The 13,660-nt window shown below is 36.4% G+C and overlaps 1 protein-coding gene across 1 annotated transcript; it reads right to left on the bottom strand.

The window, feature by feature from the left end:
• Positions 1-309: 309 nt before the first annotated feature.
• Positions 310-10,028, bottom strand: LOC131929701 (uncharacterized). The gene is made up of 4 exons (XM_059286043.1): positions 9,920-10,028; positions 4,072-4,278; positions 1,708-1,860; positions 310-746 (listed from the first exon to the last, which is right to left on the bottom strand). The coding sequence occupies exons 2-4, from the start codon at positions 4,250-4,252 to the stop codon at positions 601-603; spliced, it is 480 nt and encodes a 159-aa protein (XP_059142026.1). The 5' UTR covers positions 4,253-4,278; positions 9,920-10,028; the 3' UTR covers positions 310-600.
• Positions 10,029-13,660: the final 3,632 nt, after the last annotated feature.

Raw genomic sequence — 13,660 nt, 5'->3', positions numbered from 1 at the left:
CCCCCCCCCTTCCACCAAAAATTCCAAGTGCCCCCCCCCCCCCCCCTGAGAAAAAAGTCTGGAAGAAACACTGAATATTGCATGTATGTTTATTTAGGTTGCCGTAATATGATGATGCCAAGAAATGAAATTTTCAACAAGTTTTTATAATAATTTCTTCAGATACTAGAGTGTTGCCGAATCCTCAGATTAATTGCCAACCATCAAACGATCTTGCCGATCTTTGAACACAATATGTTTGTTTAAGACTAAACGAAAATTTATTAGCGGCGTCTTCAGACTTAAGAAAATTAAAAAAAAACACTCTGGTCTGATTGATTATTTAATATATTATTAACAAAATATGATATAAATGGTAATTCAAATACACAACTGATAGATAACAATGAATACCGGAGATATATAATTCAGTCATAACAACAAAGTCCTGTTAAAAATTTAGCCTTTGCTATATATCATATAATGTTATATAGTTCAGCCATAACTAAAAAGTCATGTTACAAAACTTAGCCATGGCTATATGACAAGTAATAAATACGATATTATTTAAAACGGCCCGATCAAAACATCTTTGAGAAGTTTCTCAGCGGCCGCTCAAGGTCAGCCAAAAACAGCGACCAGCACTCCGCCAATGGCTGTCAGAATTCCGCCGATGATGTTGAGGATGAAAGAGTAGCCGGCCTTTGCCCCTTGTCCGGGGATGAAGTAGTGGTCGAACACACTCACACAGATAATCACACACACCACTGTGGGGTAGATCAATAGCAATAATTGGAGATATTAAAGAATAAGACATTGGTTGGTTTAAGTTTGTTAAGTCACATACAACTAGCGGTCGAGTTCGAACCCCAAGCTCGACTCCGTACGACGCCCCAAGACCACCCAGCTCTGATGGATACATGACTAACGTTATGGAAAGTAAAGGCGGCTGGACACAATGCTAACCACACTATCACTTCGTATGCCGAGGTCTCTGAAACAGGTAAAATCTACTCCGATGTCCAGTAGACTGAATCGTTTGAAATAATAAATTGCTTTACTTTTTCTTTACTTAAAACTAGTCGATAAAACACTGAACTCCATACATACTACTTGATCACAAAATATGGAGATATAATTAAATAGGGATGGTGTGGTCGGATTGTAGAGCTTATTCCTGTCAACCCGAAAGTCTCAAGTTGGATCCTTGAGTTCACCTAGCTCAAATAGGTACTCAACTCACACTAGAGAACCTAAGCCTGATGTATATATTGCTGACAACACTATTCCCCTTGGATACTAAAGGGAAAAGGTGATAGTGATAACATGTATTTTTTGTGTGACCGTGCCGCGCATAAGTTAAGTGTATGTCATGTGTCTAAATATGTATTATATATATATATATATATATATATATATATATATATATATATATATATATATATATATATATATATGTATATATATATATATGTATATGTATATATATATATATATATATATATATATATATATATATATATATATTTATATATATGTATATATATATATATATATATATATATATATATATATATATATATATATATATATATATATATATATATATATATATATATATATATACATATACATATATATACATAACATTATATATCTGTGTGCGTGTATCATACACACATGTGCTATGTATTATATATTGCAACCTATCAAATGAAACAGACTTACAGGAGGCGACAGCTGCTACTGCAACAATGATGGCGATGATTTTTTTGTTTTTACCAATCGCATCCAACACCAAATAGATAACAGCTATGGCTGCAGCAGCTACGGCCGTCAACGCACCGAGGATAGCAAAAGCTTCACACACTTCTATCTCTCCTGGTGAAGTACAGCAAATAATTCATCACACAAACAGAACAGGACATACTAGTCAAATACAGGAAATAGTTCATCACACAAGCAGAACAAACCGGTAAAACAACACATAATTCATCACACTAGCAGAACATACTGGTAATACAACAAATATTTCATCACACAAGCAGAACATACTGTTAAATACATCAAATAATTCATCACACAAGCATAATATATTGGTTAACTAAAAATAAGTAATTAAGAACACTGACTATGTTTATGCTTAAATATAGAAAAAAAAATCAATAGGGAGCATGGCGTTTGCTTAACTAACATACAGAAAATATAGCTAGACATAAAATACAGCTAGACATAAAATATAGCTAGACATAAAATATAGCTAGACAGAAAATATAGCTAGACAGAAAAAAAGCTAGAGAGAAAATATAACTCGACAGAAAATATTGCTAGACAGAAAATATAGTTAGATAGAAAATATAGCTAGACAGAAAATATAGTTAAAAAGAACATAGAGGAACTAACCGATAGATAAGTATATAAAAGGCTTACAGCCAGACAAAGCATACTAAATGACAGCACATACAGCCAGAAGGGAAACAGGAAATTACCCCCCTCCCACCGTCCCCCCCCCGGACATCCCACCAAGACAACAACCCCCGGAGTAATTACCCCCTTGTCAATTACCCCCTAGTAGGACTTCCCCTCCCTCCCTCCAGTATTAGCTTAAGGTACAGTAAGGGTTAGGACTAGAGTTTGGGTTTGGGTTAGGGCTAGGGTTAGAATTAGGGTTTTAGTTAGTTATGATTAGGGATAGGGATAAGGCTAGGGCTAGGGCTAGGGCTAGGGCTAGGGCTAGGGCTAGGGCTAGGGCTAGGGCTAGGGCTAGGGCTAGGGCTAGGGCTAGGGCTAGGGCTAGGGCTAGGGCTAGGGCTAGGGCTAGGGCTAGGGCTAGGGCTAGGGCTAGGGCTAGGGCTAGGGCTAGGGATACGGATACGGATACGGATACGGATACGGATACGGATACGGATACGGATACGGATACGGATACGGATACGGATACGGATACGGATACGGATACGGATACGGATACGGATACGGATACGGATACGGATACGGATACGGATACGGATACGGATACGGATACGGATACGGATACGGATAAGGTTGGGGTAAGGGTTGGGGTTAGGGTTAGGGTTGGGTTGGGTTAGGTTAGGTTGGGTTGGGTTAGGTTAGGTTAGGTTAGGTTAGGTTAGGTTAGGTTAGGTTAGGTTAGGTTAGGTTAGGTTAGGTTAGGTTAGGTTAGGTTAGGTTAGGTTAGGTTAGGTTAGGTTAGGTTAGGTTAGGTTAGGTTAGGTTAGGTTAGGTTAGGTTAGGTTAGGTTAGGTTAGGTTAGGTTAGGTTAGGTTAGGTTAGGTTAGGAGTAGGGGTAGGGGTAGGGAAAGGGATAGGGGTAGGAATAGGGATAGGGATAGGGATAGGGATAGGAATAGGGATAGGGATAGGGATAGGGATAGGGATATGGATAGGGATAGGGATAGGGATAGGGATAGGGATAGGTTCAGGGTTAGGCTTTAACCAATGTATAGGGTTTGGGTAACCAATGTATAGGGTTTGGGTTTGGTTTTGGGTTAAATTTTAGGCTGAGGTGAATGCTTAGGTGTTGGCTTTTTCTTAAGTTGTGTATTAAGGAAATTTGAAGGTATAGAGTTAGGGCCAGGGTTCTTGTGCTTGGAGGTGTGGGGTGGGTGTCATTCCCATCGGGGTAATTAAAAGGGGGGGACGGACTTCGATTTGGGGATAATGTCGGGGGGAGGAAATGTCCGGGAGGTAATGGGGGGGGTGTATATATATATATATATATATATATATATATATATATATATATATATATATATATATATATATATATATATATATATATATATATATATATATATATATATATATATATATATATATATACCCCTGTGTATACGGTCACCACTGGGGCACAAACTTAACACCAAATGCCTGGACGAAGGTACATAAAGGCACACAACAAAAACAAAGCATACAGTCCGGGGAGGTTCAACTTGACTTTTGTGAATAAACAACTGGACTTTGTCTACAGTCAACTTACTTGACTTAGGACAGACAACATGACTTAGGACAGACAACATGACTTAGTACAGACAACTTGACTTAGGACAGACAACATGACTTATGACTTACTTGACTTTGTTGTATAGCTAACACATTTTCCCATACCACAAGCCGCCCACAGGCCTGCTGTAGTATGTAAGTACACCGCCCACTCTGGCGTCGATAACCCAACGATCTCCAGAAACAGGCCAACACCGACAACCACCAGACCAACGAAGAACGTCACAGCAACATTGCTTGCTTGCGCCATTACAGTTGAGTTTAAACCTAGCAATGCTTACAAATAACAATCAACAATTTAGTAAAATATAATATTTAATTTTTTTAGTTGTCTGGGCCGTTAGACATGTCATTTTTTGATTGTAGGAAAAAAAGTCACAGGAAAAAAAAAACACAGAAAAAAAGTCACAGGAAAAAAAGTCACAGGAAAAAAGTCACAGGAAAAAAGTCACAAATATATATTTGCATGATATGTGTTAATACTTTTATGTATTAAATATTTAGAGAGTGCAAATTAACTTAGGATTAATTAAATGTAATGTAATGTGTGTAGGCTGTATACGCATAGGAATTTTTATAATTGATCTAAAAATATGTATTATGATGTATGTAGATTGTAATTATTTTAAACTTAAGATTAGTAGCATTTAATAGAATGCTCCAAAGTCCACGTTTTTATCGTGTTTTTTTTTAAATACCAATATTAAATTACCGTAAAATGGTAAGTTCATCTGACTTGCTGCCCTCAACTCATGGCAACAATAGTTATGTTTAGTTCAACCACCTTTACTGCCCACATTTATCATGCTCATTACATAACAAAACAGGATCAAAACAGAAAGCCGACAAGGTTCAAAGGCTGTCATTGACGCATAACGTCAACAACACAAAATATGTTCGGACAATGCCTACTGAGAAGAGGCCGACCAGAAAATAGCCTACGGCAAAATGTGCCTAAATTTATTTTATAATTAAGTTTTCTACCGCGTATTTAACTAAATTCGTAACAAAAGTTAAGATTGTTGTGTTAATTATCTTAGAGTATTTTTACTAACAACTGTTGTAAATAGTAATGCTATTAACGTCTATAAATAATTTATGCTATCCAAAAATTCAACACACAACAATAAACATACACAATTTTACAATTCTTAACAAATTAATAAAAATATTGGGTTCGGCGTGGTCGAGTCGGTAAAAGCTCATGGTTGCTAAACCGAAAAGTCTCGAGTTCGAACCCTCGGGCAGATGAGGCTCGTTAGCTGGGGACAGCCACTCTTCTAGGAGAGACAACTCCAAAATTAAACAACTTCTGCCTTGTAGTTTGTTCTTGGTTGGACAAAGGCTATGGAAGCAAATCCAATAAAATACTTAAAAAAAACTTTAAAAAAAACCACGTTTTTCTTGTGGACTAAAAAGTAGAAAATAACTATTTACATACATTTGATGACAAAAACGTGGGTACGTTCTCCATCAAATTTCCCGACCCATCTGCCCGACCCACGTTTTTTGTCATCAAATGTATGTAAATAGTTATTTTCTACTTTTTAGTCCACAAGAAAAACGTGGTTTTTTTAAAAGTTTTTTTTAAGTATTTTATTTTCTCCTTTTTAGTCCGTTGCTACACATGAAAAACGTGGTTTTTAAAAAAGTTTTTTATATAGTTCATTTTCTACTTTATCTAATGACTTGATTAAGTATGAATTGACTAAGTGTTTATAAATACACGGACTAAAAATATTGAGCGACCAGGTTTCGAACCTGGGTTGTCGCGGCCACAACGCGAAGTACTAACCACTATACGATCACGGCCAGCGCGCTCACAGCGATTGGGGCCGAAGTAACTGTTTCAATAGGCCTCTAGTCTTGTCGGTATCTTTAGAAATCATGTCCTCAAATTTATGGTCCTTGGGGCGTAATTAAATTAAGCTAATTACGGTCTCTAATTGCTAGTTTTTATGATTGCATCTGAAATTGTTAGGCGAAAGTAGCGTGTATGCCAAATTTCAGATCTCTAGAGCAATCAGAAGTGGGCTAATTTTCGATGTCAATTTTAACAACAAACAAACAAATCCACAAACGCGAAGCTGAGTTAAGAATAAAATACTTAAAAAAAACTTTTTAAAAAACCACGTTTTTCTTGTGGACTAAAAAGTAGAAAATAACTATTTACATACATTTGATGACAAAAAACGTGGGTACGTTCACCATCAAATTTCCCGACCCATCTGCCCGACCCACGTTTTTTGTCATCAAATGTATGTAAATAGTTATTTTCTACTTTTTAGTCCACAAGAAAAACGTGGTTTTTTAAAAAGTTTTTTTTAAGTATTTTATTTTCTCCTTTTTAGTCCGTTGCTACACATGAAAAACGTGGTTTTTAAAAAAGTTTTTTATATAGTTTATTTTCTACTTTATCTAATGACTTGATTAAGTATGAATTGACTAAGTGTTTATAAATACACGGACTAAAAAAATCTTGAGCGACCAGGATTCGAACCTGGGTTGTCGCGGCCACAACGCGAAGTACTAACCACTATACGATCACGGCCAGCGCGCTCGCATCGATTGGGGCCGAAGTAACTGTGTCAATAAGCCTTCAGTCTTGTCGGTATCTTTAGAAATCATGTCCTCAATTTTATGGTCCTTTGGGCGTAATTAAATTAAGCTAATTACGGTCTCTAATTGCTAGTTTTTATGATTGCATCTGAAATTGTTAGGCGAAAGTAGCCTGCATGCCAAATTTCAGAACTATAGAACAATCAGAAGTGGGCTAATTTTCGATGTCAATTTTAACAACAAACACATCCACACGAAGCTGAGTTAATAAAAACGTGTTAAAAACGTGTTAAAAAGAAAAGCGGGCTGAAATCGGAGTCAATGTTGCAACTGTAAAATTGTGTATGTTTATTGTTGTGTGTTGAGCAAAAAGCTCATGGTTGATAAATTCGAACAGTCTCGAGTTCAACCGCACTGGCTGATAAATCTCGATCTCTAATAATTAAGAACGAAGAAGAAGAAAGAAAAAATAAAAATATTTCTAAAAAGACTTTTTTTCTGTGTTTTTTTTTCCTGTGACTTTTTTTCCGTTCACCCATTTTTTTTCCTACATTAATTACCATATATCAATTAATTATGTTATTCATTTAAATGAGCTGATTTTAATTTTAATTTAAAATCCAAGTTCTACACAAATGTAATTTCACAAAACTTGGTTTGAGTGAGTTACGTCATCACGATTAACCCCCCTTTCCACCCCCCCCCCCCCCCACAAACACACACAAACACTTTTCATCGTCGGCTCTGCAGATTTCTGTTGCCATAGTTACTAATGTGATTGTTAATGCATTATCCGTTTTATTATTAGCTTAAAATATTATTATTTACTTGACTTTAACATACTTTTTTTTTAAAATGACCGTGTTCATTTTAGTCCTTTAGTACAAGACCTATAATGCCACCAAAGATTTTACTGAAGGAATTTAAAAAAAAACGGGTTTAATTGGTCCTTAGGATTATGTTTCAGGGTATATATAGGGGTACTAGCCATCGGTAGACGTTACACGGGCAATTCTTTTAGCTCTCTTCTCTTTACAAAAGGCTACCCGGTTTTTATTTCAGATATTTATCTCCGGGTAGGGCATTTATAACTGTCCGGGAGAGCGTGTGGGGTGTGTGTGTGTGCATGTGAGGGGGGGGGGATGGAGATTGGGGGTAGCGGATACTGGTTTTTCTGTTGTTGTTTTTACTTTCTCGTATATACGAAGTATAGAGAAAGTATTGTAATCATGCACAAAAAAAACATGAAATTTTGACAGTTTTCACCGTTTTACTCCTCAGTCCTTCATCACATCCGGAGTATAGAGGTCTTATTTTAATCAGGCAAAAATTATAAATACAAATATATAAACGTTTTGGAGTTTTATGCGTTATCGAGTCGTAAAAACTGGACTTTACAATTCTGTCCGTATGCCTGTGTGTCTGTCTGTGTGTCTGTGTGTAAACACGATAACTTGAGTACCGTTACAGCTAGGTTGATGAAATTTCATATATATGTATTTTATCAAAATCGTAGATCCTGATCAACTTTTGAGCGATTTCCGATAACCGGAAGTGGTACTTTTTCTACTTTGAATTTTTCAAAAGCCTATAAGTTGCGTACTATTTTAGATAGATGCATGAAATTTCACACGTAAGTAAAAGGTCTAATTCTCTACCTTCTGTCAAATTTTGAGTAATTTCCGGAAGTACTAATTTACGCTATTTCCGATTTCTCAAAAAAACGCATGTAAATTTATAAAGTACTAATAATATCCCTCACTTTTATACACATTTTATTAGGCGTTCACTTGGTGTGGGACGGAGTGGTCTAGCGGTAGAGAGCTGGACTGCTAACCCGTTAGTCTCGAGTTCGAATCCGAGTGCAAGTCAGTAGACCGTCCCTGAGTCCACCCAACTCTGATGGGTACCTAACTCCTGTTAGGGAAAGTAAAGGCGGCTGGGCATAGTGCTGACCACACTATCTCTTCATATGCCGAGGTCACAGAAACAAGTGAACTCTACTTCACTTGCCCCATAGACCGTCAGGTTTGAAATGGAAACTTTTCACTTGGTGTGCAATTTTTATTTTACGTGATTCTATCTATATATATAATTCTCCTCTGGGAGCCGTTAAAAAACAAGCTGCAAACGCGATCCCTACCTCCCCACCCCTACATGGTTTTAGTGAGCTGTGTTCACTCTAGATGTTTACAAGCAGAGCCAACGATTTTAAACGTAGGGGGGGGGGGGGGGTGGGGGGGGGGAAGGAAGGGGGGGGGGTTATGGTCCTTAACGAGCTACTTATAGTGTTTTAAAGAAATATTTTCAATGGCAGCGTTGGTACTGTCGAATTCACAAATTATGAATTACTGAAAAGTAGAAAAAACAACAACAATAGCGGCGTATGTTATGCCGCGGGCCGGCTCGTTCTATTATAAAAAGTTTAAGTAATTAAAATGGATAACAAATATTTTCTATGTCCTGAGTTGCCATCCCTCGTAATTTTATATTAGAATATTCGAGAAAGTTTAGGGGAGATCACTCCCGGTTTATTTTATTAAAGGGGAAGAAACGGTAGAGAATCCTGAAAGTGAGTTTAAAAAAATGAATTGTAATTCAGCTGTTTTCAAAAAGTCTTTAACGGAAAATTAGTAAAAGAAACATTTTATTGATCAGGAGCATTGAAATGAAACATTGTTAAGATTATGAAAAAAAATGAAAAGAAGGGGTTTTGTTTTATGTACGATATATATTTATACTTGTTTAAAATAACATAGACTACTAACACCTATTAGAAAAAATAAAACCAAATTATATACATTATAGAGACTTAAATGATTTTGTTAAAAACCCGGCTGTTCAATGGTAGTTATGTTGCTTTTGCCTTTTAAAGACACCTATTTCGGCTGAGCATTGGTCTGACCACACTATCGCTTCAGATGCTGAGAAGACAGGTACGGGTGAACTCTACTTCACCGTCACCTGCCCCACATTAAATGAGCATGTTTACAATATTTTGGTGGAGAGTAATGTATTCACTGGAGAATCCGCCGAGGTCAATTAAGGACAGGTAAGACAGGAATGTCTAACAGTCATACGTCATATGGTTGTGTTCAACCAAGGTTGTGGGAGCGGGGGAGAGGGAGGAGGAGGGCTAGTGGATGATGGTGTAGATAAACTCGACATCCTTATCATTGCAGGAGTGACCAACTTACTGTCACACACACACAAATATATATATATATATATATATATATATATATATATATATATATATATATATATATATATATATATATATATATATATATATATATATATATGTGTGTGTGTGTATATATATAACACTAATTAAACGTATTTAATATTTTCTTACCAATTAATGTTATTGTTGTTTAATAATTCAAATATCCAAATAAAAAGACACTTAAGTGATCAGATTTAAAAATCTCTGACTGAAAAGTAACAAAATTCACTTATAAGAGTCCTCAGAAAGAAATAAAAATATATGTGGGATGTCTCGATTTACTTCCTTACTACCCCCCACACCCCGCCATTTAGGTGCAATAAAATACTTGAGGTTGATTTACAGTAGGTAAACAGTTGTAAATTCTAGTATTGAACTCTATTTTTGAAAAGCATTCTAAGCGTTTACCAGAGATTTGCATTGCTTATATATATATATATATATATATATATATATATATATATATATATATATATATATATATATATATATATATATATATATATATATATATATATATATATATATATATATATATATATATATATATATATATATATATATATATTAACATATAATTACGTATTAAACTCATTTACTTCGATCACTTTTTTTTTTAAAATTAATTGAATTGAGATATTTTTCTTTTTACAAGCTTTTATTTAACTCACTTCCTCGTCAGTCGTCAGTCTGTCTGTCTAGATCGAAACGTTGGAGTAAAGGTTCGGACACTTCTACTTGACCGATACGACTCACACTTGGCACGTGGGTCAAGACATGAAGACAATGCAATCTGAAATTAAACTTGACTTAATTGGATGCCTAATTAATTTTTTATGAATTAATTAAAATTTGGACCGAATTAATAGGCATGTCTATCCAACCACACCACACGCGTCATCACGTTCAATAGCTGCGCCATCACGTTTAATGGCTGCGCCATCACGTTCAGTAGGCGCGCAATGGTTTTTAGTCATGTAACTCTATTGTAAATAAAACATGTAAAGTACTGAAAAAGAATTCATTAAAAAAAAACGTTTTAATAACAAGCTTTTATGTACTAATGCACTAAAAAGTAGAAAATAAATTATACACTACTATTTAAATTACTATAAAGAAAAGATTGGGTCTCTTCTCAAATATTAGTAAAGGTATCCAATAGGTACTAAAGTGACCCGCGCTTTTCTTTATAGTAATTTAAATAGTAGTGTATAATTTATTTTCTACTTTTTAGTGCATTAGTACATAAAAGCTTGTTATTAAAACGTTTTTTTATTGAATTTTTTTTTTTGGTTTTACACACCCAGGCAACATAAAAGGTTGTTATTTCCAACGAAGGCCTGCTGCAGAAACATCAACTGTGGTTTTATTTCTTGCGTTAGTGTTCACACTCAAACGACGGAAGTGGTTCATGTGTGTATGGTGAACCCACTAGATTGAGTCTCACTTTTTACACGTGAGACTAACATTGTTACATGAGGTGTCTCACTAATTATGACGTATTTGCAGAGTTTATTTCAGGCACATTGAGTTACTACCCCTTCCCATCCCCGAGGACCAATTTAAATAGAAAATATATACTTTAACTAGTATCAGCCCCCCACCCCCAAAACCCCCACCCCTCGAAAGTTTTAAGTACTCTCCTCGCCCCCCCCCCCTACTGACGAGGAAAATAAATGTCTAAAAGTAAATGTGGTCACCTTACATGTCTATTGTAAAATACCATCCACGCTTGACCAACAAAAATCGAGGCCTAGAATTTACCCGTAAACTTTATCAACACATTCTCTTCTTTTTTATCTTAAACCGCGACAGACCCTAACTGTAAATGTCAGTTTTACGAGAGCTATTTTCGCGTGCCAAGACTTAAGTGGTTTATATGTGTATGTCAGTGTGGAGGGGTACGATTATAATTTAAAATGTGCCATCGAGGAAGTTATTTGGGGGGTGTCGAACCTGCAACACAAATTCCTCTCCAGGACTACTACACATCTTTGAATCTTTGAATATCAACAATTCTAGACTAGGAAGCTTATAACAGTCAAGATGCATTTATGAAATTGTTAGCAACACAAATCAATGCTTAAAAACTTTCAAAATTTTATTAGTGATCTCACTGATATATCAACATTTTTAAGTTGTTATTTTATTTATATTTTATTTTATTTCTATTTACGTGTATAAAAATGAATGGAAAAAAAGGAAATCAATGTTTTAAAAAAAAAATCTCTATAAAAACAAGACCATCATTTGCTGCTAATAAATAGTTTAAATTGTTTAAAATATGTTCTTCCTCTTGCGTGATGTAATTCCATTCAATGAGTTAATGACTTGGCCCCTTTAAATTCCTTTTGTCCCTAGACATGTTGTCCCAGATGGCGCTGACCTTTGCCCTCTCCTCCATTCCCCCCCCCCTTCGGTCCATGTACGTTTTCCACATTGATCACCACGTTACCGGAACTAGAATGGGAAATTCCGGTGGAGATGGCGAAAATAGACACGTCATCGTTTTGTTTTTTGATATGACCACCAAAACCTGCAGGGTTTCTGCTACTGTTATACACCTGCGGCAGGTTGAGGATGTTAAACTGTTCCGGACGAATCTGCCGGTTCGTGATGTTAAAATTTATAATATCCGAATACCCGGAAGAGAAATTTTTCTCGTCGCTTTCTATCGGTACTAGACTTGATCTGTCTTTCCGGTACCTCCCGAGTTCGTCTCCGTAATTTCCCAAGACGCTTTTCGCGTTGATGTTCAAGCCTTCCGTATTGGATTTGATTTCGGATTCGTGTTCTTCGATACTTGACTGCGGTGACTGTTGTTCATAGTGTGGTATCGATACCGGAACTTGGGTTTGAGGGGGTGGTTGTGGTGGAGGGAGTGGGGTCGTGATGGGGTAGTTAAATCCTTGAGTTGGAGTAGGCGCGGGGTCGGATCTTTTAAGCGGGACATGTACAGGTGAATCGTGAATAGCGTTGATCTCTCGAAGTACGATATTACTGCGACCGATTTTTTTCATTCTCGCCAGGATTCGAGCCTTAGCCGATGTGCTGTCGTCGTCTGCGCCAGGTGTAAAAGTGCCGTCTGCTTGAGGGATGGTTTCAGGAATCACGCCAGGAGGCATGGAATCTAAGACAGAGATAATGTCTTGGACTCTTCCACCCGTTTGCTTGTCTTCCTCGAGTTTTTCATTTTCGTTTTCTTCTTTTTCTCTATTTCCAGAATCTTCGGGGGATACTGTCCATTTATACCTGGACAAGGGACGTAACCTAAAGTAAATTGTTTTTCCATGAAATCTTTTATAGTTTAACATTCTGGTTTCTCTTGCTGCTTCTGTAAATGTGAATGCACATGAGAATAAAATAATAATAATGGAACATCTTACAGTAGTCCTTACATGGATAAAAATGTATTTTTAGCAATTTCCCATCCACGCCTACAAGAAACAAAACCCATACAGAATACAACTAAAGTTACTCCGTGTTATAAAGATGTGTTCAATCAACACATTTCTCATCGGCTACTGCTAATAAAAAATAATTAACAGTATAGATGTTTCTAGGTCAGTGGTCGGCAACCTGAGGCTCGCGAGTCGAATGCGGCTCTTTTGATGTCAAGATGCGGCTCTCCAGTTCCATGCACAAATATTAATATTATATTATTTTTAAAACTCATTAAGAGAAAAAAAACAACAATTTTAAACAGGATAAAACACTCATCAGAGAACAATGAGAGAAGGTGAGGTAGAGAGTATACGGACAGCTGACAGCCGCTTGGGCACCAGACCCAGCCCCACAACCGTGCTGTAGCCAGCCCCGTGGCGAAGGTTCCATTCTTGCCACTGCCGACTTTTTCAAATATCGTTAAAT

This window comes from Physella acuta, unplaced genomic scaffold (genome assembly GCF_028476545.2).
Source record: "Physella acuta isolate Inbredline_101_S28 unplaced genomic scaffold, ASM2847654v3 ptg001663l, whole genome shotgun sequence".
NCBI lineage: Eukaryota > Metazoa > Mollusca > Gastropoda > Physidae > Physella > Physella acuta.
The sequence above is the reverse complement of the archived record's forward strand: the minus strand, read 5'-3'. Positions and strand labels throughout refer to the sequence as shown.

What these genes read in the sequence shown, in the direction of transcription:
- LOC131929701 (XM_059286043.1), bottom strand. Translation starts at nt 4,252, where the DNA reads ATGGCGCAAGCAAGCAATGTTGCTGTGACGTTCTTCGTTGGTCTGGTG. An exon ending in TAGCTATACAACAAAGTCAA is followed by an intron (nt 1,861 to 4,071) that starts GTAAGTCATAAG and finishes GTACTTCACCAG; the next exon opens with GAGAGATAGAAGTGTGTGAA. An exon ending in AGTAGCAGCTGTCGCCTCCT is followed by an intron (nt 747 to 1,707) that starts GTAAGTCTGTTT and finishes TCTACCCCACAG; the next exon opens with TGGTGTGTGTGATTATCTGT.